Source organism: Elgaria multicarinata, chromosome 3 (genome assembly GCF_023053635.1).
Source record: "Elgaria multicarinata webbii isolate HBS135686 ecotype San Diego chromosome 3, rElgMul1.1.pri, whole genome shotgun sequence".
In the NCBI taxonomy this organism is placed as follows: domain Eukaryota; kingdom Metazoa; phylum Chordata; class Lepidosauria; order Squamata; family Anguidae; genus Elgaria; species Elgaria multicarinata.
This window is the reverse complement of record NC_086173.1, coordinates 31,946,630-31,959,750: the sequence shown is the minus strand read 5'-3', so window position 1 is coordinate 31,959,750 and position 13,121 is coordinate 31,946,630. Positions and strand designations below refer to the sequence as shown.

The 13,121-nt window shown below is 40.6% G+C and overlaps 1 protein-coding gene across 3 annotated transcripts in view; it reads right to left on the bottom strand.

Annotated features, from left to right (window-relative positions):
• DIP2B (disco interacting protein 2 homolog B) overlaps positions 1-13,121 on the bottom strand; it is a 186,989-nt gene that overhangs the window by 73,586 nt on the left and 100,282 nt on the right. For all 3 annotated transcript variants that reach the window (XM_063119863.1, XM_063119862.1, XM_063119864.1), the window contains exon 3: positions 2,029-2,157. In XM_063119863.1, coding sequence (XP_062975933.1) covers positions 2,029-2,157 — 129 coding nt within the window. The remainder of the gene's footprint in view (positions 1-2,028; positions 2,158-13,121) is intronic.

The following is a 13,121-nucleotide window of genomic DNA, read 5'->3' as shown; positions in this document are numbered from 1 at the left end:
ATTATCTAGAAAACAAAAAAAGTGTCTCTGTATGCCCCCCTTTTTTTAATCAACTCAGTCTATGCAAGAGGTGGACAGAAGGTAGATCTCCAGATATGTTACACTTCAACTCCTAGAAGACCCTGCCAGCTTGTCCAATAGTCAGGAGTGCTGGGAGTTGATGTTCAAAGCATCCAGAGATCTACTTTCTGCCCAATCCAGGTCTACACATCCTACTATATCTGCATTCAGAGATGGAACAGGCCCCACAATATGGTTCAACACCAGGTCTGTGCCCTTTCATGCAGTAGCTATCTCGAACTTAAATCCCACACTCAAACAGGAGATATGTCAGTACAGATGTGAATTCCACTTTTGTTACCAGTCTCAAAATATCAAATAAATAACAATTTAAAGCCTTAGAACTCCACCCAAAGGCATGGCAATTCTGCTGCTCAAAGAGCAGGAGAAAGAAGTTCAGTAATTGCACAAAGCTAAAACAACAAGCACGGCTGTTGAGTCATATAACCCATAAACCTCATGTCATCTCTTGTACTGATCACCAGGCTGTACACATCTCTCTCTCTTTTTTTGGAATAAAAAATCTATCAATGTCTGGCAGATTTCCTCCCAGGAACTGTTAGAAAAATTCTACTGAGGGCAAATTTGACTATCACCATTTGAACATAACTTATCCCTTGGGTCTCAAAGGCCTAGAACAGCTTTGTGAGTTCAGCAGCAGCCTGCATATGTTTGAACATTGCACTCTGGAAGGGGCATTTCAGCAAGTTGACAAGGACCAGGGGATTAGCCTGCAGGAGGGTCAGGCAAAAATAACGCAGTCCATGCTGTGCCACCTACTGAACATGACTCATCTGGACAAGGACAATAGTTCAATGCTACAAATAAAACAGAGTCGACATGATTCATACATTTCAACAATCACTTTGTTTCCCTGAAGCACAATAAGAGGGAACATACGGTGGCAGAAGACCATCTCACTGAGAAAAATGGAAAAACACTTATGTGCTGAAGGTCGGAGTACATTTGAGTTTGAACACTAATTTTCTCAGACTGGTTGGTGATTTGGTATCTCCCATTCCATTCTCCCTCTTCCCTCCCCATCCACTTTTCCTTGTGTGTCACGTCTTTTTTTTAGAATGTAAGCCTGAGGGTAGGGACTGTCTTCTTTATTGATACATTGTAAGCCGCTCCGAGAGCCTTTTGGCTGAGGTGCGGGATAAAAATACTCTAAATAAATAAATAAAATAAATTCCAAATTGAACAAAGTCAACAACAACAAAAAAGAGTTACACTTTATACAATAGTGACCAGTGTTGGCTATGTGCCAATAGGATGGAGCAAGTACACCAGTGAAAGCTACCTGCAAGCACAAAGCAATCACACAATACTATAGTTAAGAACCCTTTCTCCCCAATTCCAAATATGTTCATCAGTCAGATTCTGAACATGAACAGAAACCTACCCAAGTCTTCCCAAGCAAAATCTGGGCACTTCTCTACATCATCTGACATCATGTTCCTTGTTGTACCAGCCCCAGAACAAAGAGAGGACAGAGATGCCTAGCTCATGGTGGCTACTAACAAAAAATATTTTAAGTAATACTAGAGGTACTGCAGCAAAGCATGCATATAGCACTCTGCTATATTGTACTGAAAATATTTCAAAATATGCCAAACAGAGGATGCAGTGATAGCCATGAAGCAAAAACTGCAAAGGAGAACTAGTAGGTGTTTCCTCACCATGATGTACTAAGCTGAAGAAAAATGACAATGGACTTTGGATAGGATGATCTTGGCTCTCTTTTAATCTGAACTTTATTACATATCTTCCAACAATGAAAAGTCCCTAACATTAGTCTGGTAGGACCACAAATGTAAGGTGTATTTGGCATAAACCCTTTTAGAGTGTGTCTGTCCTAGATACCAGTAATAAACTATGAAGTAGGATACGGACCGTAGCCTTTTCCAAATCGGGGGGGGGGGGGGAATTAACTTCGTTTCTCAAGTGAATTTGTAGCATCCTTACCAGACCGATAGCGTTCATCTCTGGCTCCCCCAGAGCGTGCCCGGTGATACTTAGATGAAGATGGTGCTGGAGCTGCAGATGGAGCAGATGTCTGGTTTCGGGGTTCCTTTTGAACACCTAGATCAGCCCCTGTAAGAATATTTTTCAAAGACAAAAGTCAAGGGAAATGGCCAGTGTTAACAATCCCTATTAGTATTAACCATCATCTAGTTGCACAGTAACAAGATGGGGCTGCTAAATTCTTCAAGCAAAAACTTTCACAAGTATATCAAGTTGTGGGATTTCCTGTACTGAGGTTTTTAAGAACAGACTGCATGAATGTCCACAAAAGGAGCCTTGAAAATTAGGGATAAGAGAGAGAGAAAAAATCCCCAGAGCCTGGATGCCTGTGTCCCTATATATGTTATACAGTGCTGCCTAATAACCCAATGTCAGTCTGATGTTTAAAAACTAGTTACCAGCACGAAGGAATAAGCAAAAGTTTTCAGCCATGGTCTAGAACAAGGTTAGCCAACTGGCAGGCGATGAGTAGCATCTAGCCCAGAACATGATTTTAGCTGGATTCTGTATCAATACCTGTGGAATCTATGGCCGTTTCTACACCTGTGTTTTTCCCTGGGATCGTCCTGGGATCATCCCTGTGCATCCAAATGACACACAGGGGATCCTGGGAGCAGGCAGGGACGATCCCTTCATTTTCCTGGGATAATCCTTAGGTGTAGAAAGGGCCTATGTGTCGCTTGACACACACTACATGTAGGAGCTATAAGATTCAGAGTAGAGAGTGGAATGAACCAAAGGCAAAGAGGAAATTGAGGGCACATCTGACCTTAAAACACTTATTTGGACAATAGCCCAGCTCAAAAACAATTTTCACAACACTGCTGGATTTATATGCATTCATACAGCCAACTGTTCAGACCAAAACGAATGAAAACTTTCCCACTTTTTTTACGCTAAAGCACACACTGCATGTGATCACTAAAGGTATGCACAATTAAACAAGATTTGGAGATTAGTATCTTTCACCCGAACTCACTACACATGAAGTAATTGATCACTGAGTCACAACATTTGCATCAATACCATGGGAGAATATATACAGTATTTCTTCGATTCTAAGACACACTTTTCCCCCCATATAAACATCTCTAAAAACGCGGATGCGATTATTATTCTTAGAATCAAAGCTTTTTTTCTGTTGGTGGTACTGAAATTAGTGTGCGTCTTACAATCGAAGAAATACGGTACATAGCTTCTCGCCGAGCAGACAGGTAGCAATTGACGCCTCCACTAGAACAGCAGAACTACCTCAGCTGCATTTCCCAGCCTAACAATTTGTGAGGGACAGATTGAATAACCCTGCAATGCTTTTTCCACCATAGCATAGAATCATAGAATAGCAGAGTTGGAAGGGGCCTACAAGGCCATCGAGTTCAACCCCCTGCTCAATGCAGGAATCCACCCTAAAGCATCCCTGACAGATGGTTGTCCAGCTGCCTCTTGAATGACTCTAGTGTGGGAGAGCCCACAACCACTATAGCAGTGCTATAGTGGTTGCATGTATGTTTTCCTTCCTGGTTCTTTATAGGAAAAAGAGTGCCAAGGTTAAAAAAAAAAACCTGAACAAGCAGTAGAGGCTGGTGGACAGAGAAACAACCAAAGAGAAGCAGTTGGTGTTGGGAGAGAATGAACAGTCTCTTCAAAAACATTTGCCGCAATGTTCAATTTATTCCTGAATACAAATTTATTTAATAGATTTAATACCCCGCCCTTTAGGGTGACAGTCCTCACAGGGCAGCTTACAGTAACCAATGCCAATTAAAACACCAAACAATCAAATATAAAATATAAAACTCCAGCAAATAAACTGGTTATAGAACAAAATCTAAAATCATTTAAAAGCTGACTGGAATAAAAAAGTTTTTAGGGTTCTCCTAAAGTCCAACAAAGAAGGGCCCATGCGTATCTTCCTGGGAAGAGAATTCCAAAGTGACAGAGTCACTACGGAAAGGCCCTGTTTCCAGGACTAACCAAACTAACAGCTCTCATTAAAGGACCAGAGATCAGGGCCTCAGATGACCATCACAGGGCTCAGGCAGATTGATATGAGTGCAGGTGGTCCTCCAGATAAACTAGTCCCAAACTATTTACGGTTTTAAAGGTTTAAAGGACCATAAATTGGGTAAGCACAGGCTATTCATGTTCTGAGAAAGAGGGTGTAGTGGAAAAACTAATTTGGTAAGAAAAATATACCCAGGGAACATCTTCTCTGCCAGTTACTTATAACATTCATCCTTAAATTAAAAAAGAAAAGAAAAGAAATAAACTTGAATTGAATAAGAAACTGACCAGAGTACATAAAATCTAATTCATGATAGTTTTTGACTAAGTCCTGCAAGTATTACAAGGAAAACAAAGCATTCAAACACCAAAATAAATAAATAAATAAATAAATAAATTAAAAAACCCACAGTGGAATAACCTTCTTTGGATGTGGGAAGGGAAACGAGTTCTTTTAAAAGTCACTGACCTTTCTGAGTGAACAATTAGAATCTGCTATTTTTAAGAAACAGGCCATACGTAAAACAAAACAACAAAGAATGGGTTATTAAACACAAAGCTGGCTGATTTGGAAATCATATATGTTTATAGATGTTTACAATTTGGGAGGACCAAGACTCTAAGGTGGGGATGGTTAGCTTGAGTGATTATATTGCCAGTTTAAATGATAACATAATAGCTTAGATCTGTGCTTTTTAAGGAATGCTTTCAAAATTAATCCGCCTGCCAAGGAATTACACATTACGGTTTCTGAGGCATGTTCTAGGGCGCATATCCTGTTCTCATAAAGTACTAGCCAGGCTTCAATGTTGCCTAACTGAATAGAAGTAATACCTCATTGACATAACCAACAATCTCCCAGAGCTACAAACATTACAGAGAAAGATTGGTAGTTATGGGCAAATGTCTTTCAATGAACTTTTCAAGTGCTACTGATCCCCATATTAAACAACTCCACATAAGCTTTCAAGGAATACAGTTTGAAAACTAGTATGTAATGGCTAACTGGATTGTTTAACTCATAGTTAGTTGTGCCCGCGAGCGTACGCACTGCCTCCTGTACACTCAGTGCTTTTGCTTTCCTAAACAACCCAGTTCCTGGGCTGTTACCGGGTTGTTACCATTATGTCTGAACTCAGGAACTCTTGGTTGTTTATAGGTTGAATAATCCATAGTTAACCAAAAACAAACCATGGGTAATTGTTTAAATTGCTAATTTAACTAATAAACCACCCAGATTTCCAGGTTCGGACATCACATGTCCCATTCCTGGGTTGTTTAGGAAAGAGGGAGAATCAACATGCTCATTCACTCTCACACACAAACAAAACATGGTTTATTTGTTAACTACGGATTGTTTGATTGTGCAAACAAGGTCAATATATGAGGCAACTTAATATTCCCAAGTTTGGCTATATTCCCTATTGCTGGGGGGAAGGAGGGCTAGGGAAGAATCCTGCTGAAACCCTGGCGAGCCCTGCCAGTCAGTGTTGACAGTACTGGACTAGATGGACCCAAGGTCTGCCTCATTTATAAGGCAGCTTCCTAGGATTTTTCTGTGCTTATCATAGAATCATAGAATAGCAGAGTTGGAAGGGGCCTATAAGGCCATCGGGTCCAACCCCCTGCTCAGATGGTTGTCCAGATGCCTCTTGAAGGCCTCTAGTGTGGGAGAGCCCACAACCACCCTAGGTAACTGATTCCATTGCCGTACTGCTCTAACAGTCAGGAAGTTTTTCCTGATGTCCAGCTGGAATCTGGCTTCCTTTAACTTGAGCCCATTATTCCGTGTTCTGCACTCTGGGAGGATCAAGAAGAGATCCTGGCCCTCCTCTTTGTGACAACCTTTTAAGTATTTGAAGAGTGCTATCATGTCTCCCCTCAATCTTCTCTTCTCCAGGCTAAACATGCCCAGTTCTTTCAGTCTCTCTTCATAGGGCTTTGTTTCCAGACCCCTGATCATCCTGGTTGCCCTCCTCTGAACACGCTCTAGCTTGTCTGCGTCCTTCTTGAATTGTGGAGCCCAAAACTGGACACAATACTCTAGTTGAGGCTTAACCGGGGCCGAATAGAAAGGAACCAGTACCTCACGTGATTTGGAAGCTATACTTCTATTAATGCAGCCCAAAATAGCATTTGCCTTTCTTGCAGCCATATCGCACTATTGGCTCATATTCAGCTTGTGATCTACAACAATTCCAAGATCCTTCTCGTTTGTAGTATTGCTGAGCCAAGTATCCCCCATCTTGTAACTGTGCCTTTGGTTTCTATTTCCTAGGTGTAGAACTTGGCATTTATCCCTATTAAATTCCATTCTGTTGTTTTCAGCCCAGCACTCCAGCCTATCAAGATCACTTTGAAGTTTGTTTCTGTCTTCCAGGGTATTAGCTATCCCACCCAATTTTGTGTCATCTGCAAATTTGATAAGCGTTCCCTGCACCTCCTCGTCCAAATCATTAATAAAAATGTTGAAGAGCACTGGGCCCAGGGCTGAGCCCTGCGGCACCCCACTCGTTGCCTCCCCTCAGTTTGAGAAGGTTCCATTGATAAGTACTCTTTGAGTCCGATTCTGTAGCCAACTGTGAATCCACCTAATAGTTGTTCCATCTAACCCACTTTTAGCTAGTTTGTTAATCAGAATGTCATGTGATACTTTGTCAAAAGCTTTGCTGAAGTCAAGATATATGACGTCCACAGCATTCCCACAGTCCACAAGGGAGGTTATCCTATCAAAAAATGAGATCAAATTAGTCTGACAGGATTTGTTCCTGACAAATCCATGTTGGCTTCTAGTAATCACTGCATTGATTTCAAGGTGTTTACAGATTGACTTCTTTATAATCTGCTCCAGAATTTTCCCAGGGATGGATGTCAGACTGAATGGTCTGTAGTTCCCAGGTTCCTCCTTTTTGCCCTTTTTGAAGATAGGGACAACGTTAGCCCTCCTCCAGTCGTCCGGCACCTCACCCGTCTTCCATAATTTTGCAAAGATAATAGACAAAAAGTTCTGAGAGTTCTTCCACAAGCTCCTTCATTACTCTAGGATGCAGTTCATCGGGCCCTTGAGATTTGAACTCATTCAAGGAAATTAGGTGTTCTTTGACCATTTCTTTATCAATCTCAAACTGCAATCCTGCCCCCTCAACTTCTGCTTTACTTTTTCCAGGGGGATCATAGATCCGCTTTTGGGAGAAGACTGAGGCAAAGTAGGAATTGAGCACTTCAGCCTTTTCTTTGTAATCTGTTACCAATTTGCCATCTTCATTAAGCAGGTGAACCACCATTTCTTTCCTCTGTCTTTTACTACTCACGTATCTAAAGAAAGCCTTTTTATTGCTTTTAGCAACCCTCACTAATCTCAGCTCATTCTCAACTTTAACCTTCCTAACGCCATTTCGGCACTTCTGTGCCACCTGTCTGTACTCTTCTTTTGTAGCCTGGCCTACCTTCCACTTCCTATATGTATCCTTTTTTGTTTTCAGGTCGTCTCCAAGCTTTTTGTGGAGCCACATTGGTTTCCTCTGTTGTCTTCTATCTTTTCTCCTTGTTGGAATTGTTTGTAACTGTGTCCTTAAAATTTCCTTTTTTAACTACTCCCACCCATCCTGCACTCCTTTTCTCATTAGGCTCCCTTGCCACAGGACCTTACTTATTACAGTTCTGAGTTTATTAAAATCAGCTTTCCTAAAATCCAGAGTACGTGTATGGCTACGCTCGACTTTTGTCTCCTTCATAATCAAGAATTCAAGTATGACGTGGTCACTTTCCCCCAGAGTTCCCGTAACTGCCACTTTATCCACTAAGTCATCCCTATTGGTCAATATCAAGTCAAGGATTGCTGATCCTCTAGTTCCTTCCTCCACTTTCTGTAGGAGAAAGTTATCACCCACACATGTCAGGAATTTCTTGGAAGGGCCGCTTTTGGCAGTATTGGTCTCCCAACAGATATCAGGGTAATTGAAGTCCCCCATCACTACTACATCACACTTCCTTGAAACACTGGCATTTTGTTTCTCAAAAGTTTTGTCCTCGTCTTCTCCTTGAATGGGTGGTCGGTAGTAGACTCCAATTATCATGTTCTTTTTATTCCTTGCCCCATTTATTTTAATCCAGATACTCTTGATGGGGCTCCCAGTCTGATCCGCCTGCATTTCTGTGCAGGGATAGGTATTTTTAAAATATAGTGCAACTCTGCCTCCCTTTCTATTTCTTCTGTTCTTTTTGAACAAGTTATATCCTTCAATTGCTATATTCCAGTCAAGGGAGTCATCCCACCAAGTTTCAGTTATACCTATCAGGTTGTATTTGCCTTCATGTAATAAAAGTTCAAGTTCATTCTGTTTGTTTCCCATACTCTGGGCATTAGTATATAGACAGCGAAGACCATGTGTTTTATAGTCTGGCTTTGTTCCTACATTGTTGCAGAAACTATTTTGGGGCACTATTGGAGCTGTTCTCTGTACTGTGATGCATGGGCCTTCATCCATTGTTGCCTCGAAGTTTACGTCTCCCGCCCCCGTAAGATTCAGTTTAAAGCCCTCCTGATCAAGTTCTTCATGCTGTGGCCGAACACATTCTTTCCAGCTTTGTGAGTTGCAACCCATCCCTTGCCAGCAGTCCATCTTCCAAGTAGCGTAGCCCGTGGTCCCAGAATCCCAAACGCTCACATCAGCACCACCTTCGTAGCCAGTCGTTCATCTGGAGTATTTCTCTTTCCCTTTCAAATACTCTTCCAAGAACTGGGAGGATGGATGAGAAAACTACTTGGGCCCCAATGTTCTTCAGTTTCCTTCCCAGAGCTTCAAAGTCTGAAATGATTTCTTCGCAGCTCCGCTTGGTGACATCATTTGTTCCCACATGGATGAGAAGAAAGGGGTATGTGTCCGTGGGCTTTATGAGCTTCGGTAACCCTTCAGTCATGTCCCTAATCTGTGCTCCAGGGAGACAGCACACCAGGCGAGTCCATGGGTCTTCACGACATAATTGGGTTTCAATCATCATCATCGTTGCTGTTTAATAGATGTATATACCACTTACTATATTTAAAAAAAAATCTCTAAGCAAAAATATATCTTGCTTATGTGGTGGTGGAGCTGGGCCAAGCAAGCGAGAGGAGGCAGTTATCAGTTAGAGACAATATAGGTGACAACAGTCAGAGGTAGAATGGAAAAGAACAGTAGAGTGAACTGGAAAGAAAAAGATAGGACAATTCCTATGTTCTCTCATACTTTTATTGCACAAAAACTGTTATGACTTCTGGAAGAAGAGAGACCCTATATGGGAATAATCCCTCCTTGATGTTGTAAAATGCTACATTGAGTTGTAAATTAATGTGTTTTAGTAATCAGATTTCTATCAATGATTTAAATAACCAGGGTTTTCTCTTGCTGATTTTAAATCATGATTTAAACCGCCCTGATTTAAATCAATCTACCCTGGATCTGCTTAAGTTTAGCCAAAGTTGTTGCATCATTTGCCTTCAAACCATCCCAGTGACATTTTTTTTATCATTTTGCATAATTAATTGCACTGGAGGTTTTTTCTATCTTGTATAATGTATTTTGCTTCTGCTAGTCATTGGGAGGGACAGCAAGCTATGTGGGGCCTAGCTTCTGGCGCCTGGAAAGCACTCCTGAACAAAGGTGCTATTTCAGCATTCACTGCCCCAAGAGTTTCAAGCTTTTCTTCACAACCATGAAGGCTGGAAACTTGCTTTGCTTTCTAAGGGAAATCGTAACATTTTCAGTAAGCTGAACTTTAGGCACATTAACAGATTATGTGCTTTGCCTTTGTTTACATAGAACTGCAGTACATATACAGCCCTACCTACACATCCACTCTTCACGAGGGTAATTATCTTAGGTATGAAATCTTCATGTTAACCATACACTTTTCTCTCTAATGAACCCACATAATTATTGAAGACCCATCAATCCATGAACCTAGCACTTTTAATTATAGTTTTCTTCTAGTATCTGTTTTAGTTGCTAATTAGTAGTCACACTGGGTATCAGTTCAGTGTGGCACGAAAAGAAGAGGAATTATAAGAGATCAAACTGCTTTTTGTAGGTAAATAATATGGTTCTAAATTTAGCTGGAAATCCCCAAAGAATATTTGACATTTATTTGTAGCATGCCAATAGTATTGCTGGGGCTGAAAATGCTCACCACTGAGCAAGAGTGGGGAAATTATAGAGGCTCTGGGAGAGCAGGCAAATGTTGTAAGCTTGAGATTTTCCTATTCCTTTTTAAGTGTTATATTCATTACAGCAGGACGAATGTAATGTGATTGGGGGATAGAGGGGTTTTGTGCAATGCTATGGTAGTACACTCAACAGACTAATAGAGAAAGATGCATCTTTCTCTATTAGCCAACCAAATCAGATGTCCAAGTTTTGCTAGAAAAATCAATGCAGGGCTATAGGTATGGATGTCTTACTTCAATTGGCCTAGGGGCTTGACAAAAGCAAGTTTTGCTTTGCTCCAAGAGTTCTCCTACTCTGAGAACCCGCAGCAATTCTGCTTTGAAAAAGGCACTGTGTGTGCTAACTGCTGTTTCCTGTCCAAGTCATAAATGTGTAAATACATTGATTTTTCATGAAGATACTAGAAGCCTACCCCCTACCCCTCTAAAGGAAAAAAACTGTCTTCAGCTTCCCATCAAATGGGTGCCAAAATAATACAGACAATTACAAACACATATTTTGATAGCTTTATGTATATTATCCACTGTCATTTCTTCCATTGTTCTTAACGTTTTTTCTTACCAATTTTCACAGATTTTCCCCCTTACCAAAAATAGTCAGGAATATATGCTTGATATATTGGTCCCAGAGCGGCTTCCAAAGAACTCAAATAATTTGTCACCCAAGGGTCAGTTTTACCACAGCACAGCAGATTTTTCACAAAAAATAAAGAATGCCACTTCCATACGGATTTTGCTTTGCAGAGGCCTCTAGAATAGTCAGAAACACACTTAACACTACTATAAAGCTTCCCTTGTACTCTTGGCTTCCTGTTCAATGGCAGATATTTTGTCCCACGTCTGGGAACACCCTGCAGCATAAAAATGGCTCTCAGTTAAACCAAATGCAGTATTGTGGGGGAGGGGGGAATCTGGGGAGGAAAAAATACTACCTTTCTTGCCTCACACACTTATAATGCATGTCTCATATACAAAGGCTATGAAGACCTTTTAACATGTAGACACAAAGATTTTGACAATCACTCCTTATCCCAGTCCTGAACTTATCTCTGGAGAAACCCTATTCAACCATTCTTTTAGTGGATTCTAGAGAAAATGTGACCAATGGATTTCAATTGGCAGCAATAAAGAGAAGACTTACAAACCACCTTATCTACTTCAACAAAAAGACATATATCTACCTTAGATAACAATGTAAGTGTGTGTTATATGTAGGCAACATATATTTTAGAAGTTCCCCATCAAAGAACTACCGCTAAAATGTTGACCATGCTTCAACTAGAAAACTATGCCTGTGGAGAAATACGTGTAGCATATTTCAATGCCTCTCTGCGTTTTCACTAGAGAGGCTTTTTTGGCCATCTAACCGGAGCGTTCGGGAGGGGGAGGGAAGGAAACTGTAGAGGTTAGTTAATTAATTGCATTCACTGACTGCTACAGCATCTAACCAGATCAAGCCAAGAAACACAGGACTCCACTCACTCCTTGTTTCCAGTAACAGCCTTCAAATTTGAGGCTTGTTACCGTGATGTCCAAATCCAGGAATATGGCACTCTTTATGGGTTAAACAACCTCAAGTTAACCCATAGGTTGTTTGGACATCACAGGAAGCAGCTTGGGCATGGTGGATGTTCTCGCAATTCATGGGTTAATTCACACACAAATTGCCACAGGACGTCACAATTATATTCAAAGGGTCATTATTGTGAAGAAAATGTGAATCCTTGACAGTTTGGGCTTGGTTCTATAAAGTCCTGTGTTTCTTGGCTTGATCTGGTTAGATGAAGCAGTCAATTAATACAGTTCTAAAACCCACCTGTAAGAAAAACACTGTACACACACTATCCTGCCAATGCCACTATACGTGACAGAACATGTGGCTTATCCCGCCTATATTTTTTTAAACAAAAACCACATTGAGGCTTGAATCTATGAATCTCACCACCCCAGTTTTTAATAAAGTACCCAATTATGTCTTACTATTACAGAATGCTGCCTCAGCTGTAAAATTGTTAACTGGTGCCACCAAAAATAAACCCGTTATACCTAAAAGAAACTCAACAGACTGGTTCCTGTGGCGTAGGCAAGAGATTGATACCACCACTAGAAACAACCTTTCAAAATGAACAAAACTAAGATGTTTATTAAGGGTAATTACTTACAAAAAGGAATAAAATGTCACTCATCAAATAATAGGTTGCTTAAAGGTTCTTAAATTAAATATGCTTGGTCACCATTTCCAATAGGTAAGAGCTAAATAAGCTCTCAACAGCTTTTCCTTCAGACCAATTTTCCCTCAAGCCTAACCAATTCCTCACAAACAGTAACAAATGTTATCATGTTTGGTATAGTAAATTTAAAAATATAGTTTATTCTGACAATAATTACGAATGTACTGAGTTTAAATGTTTTCACTTTAAACAACAATAATGAGCAAACAAAGGTATATACAACAAAAAGACTTTAGATCTGTAAAGTGAGTTAAAAAAAATTCCCAAAATTTCAGGGGTGTTTTCTGGAGAGAAAAAACTGAGGGGGGGGGAATGGTTTTTTCACTAAGGCTTCAAAATTTCTGGAAACTGTATATCTCTATATGGCATACAGAATGCTGTAGACAGTATAATACACTAGTCTCCCAGCACCACTTTCTGGAATCTGCCATCCAGTAAGAATGGAACCACTGAAGTATACTGCTGTGAGTTCTCTATCCCGTAGGATACCATGGTCAATGGTATCAAAAGCCACTGAAAAATAGAGAAAAATGAACGTGGTCACCAATTTCTCTGTCTTTCTGTTCCCCTTTTGTGTACATGTGCGCATGCAC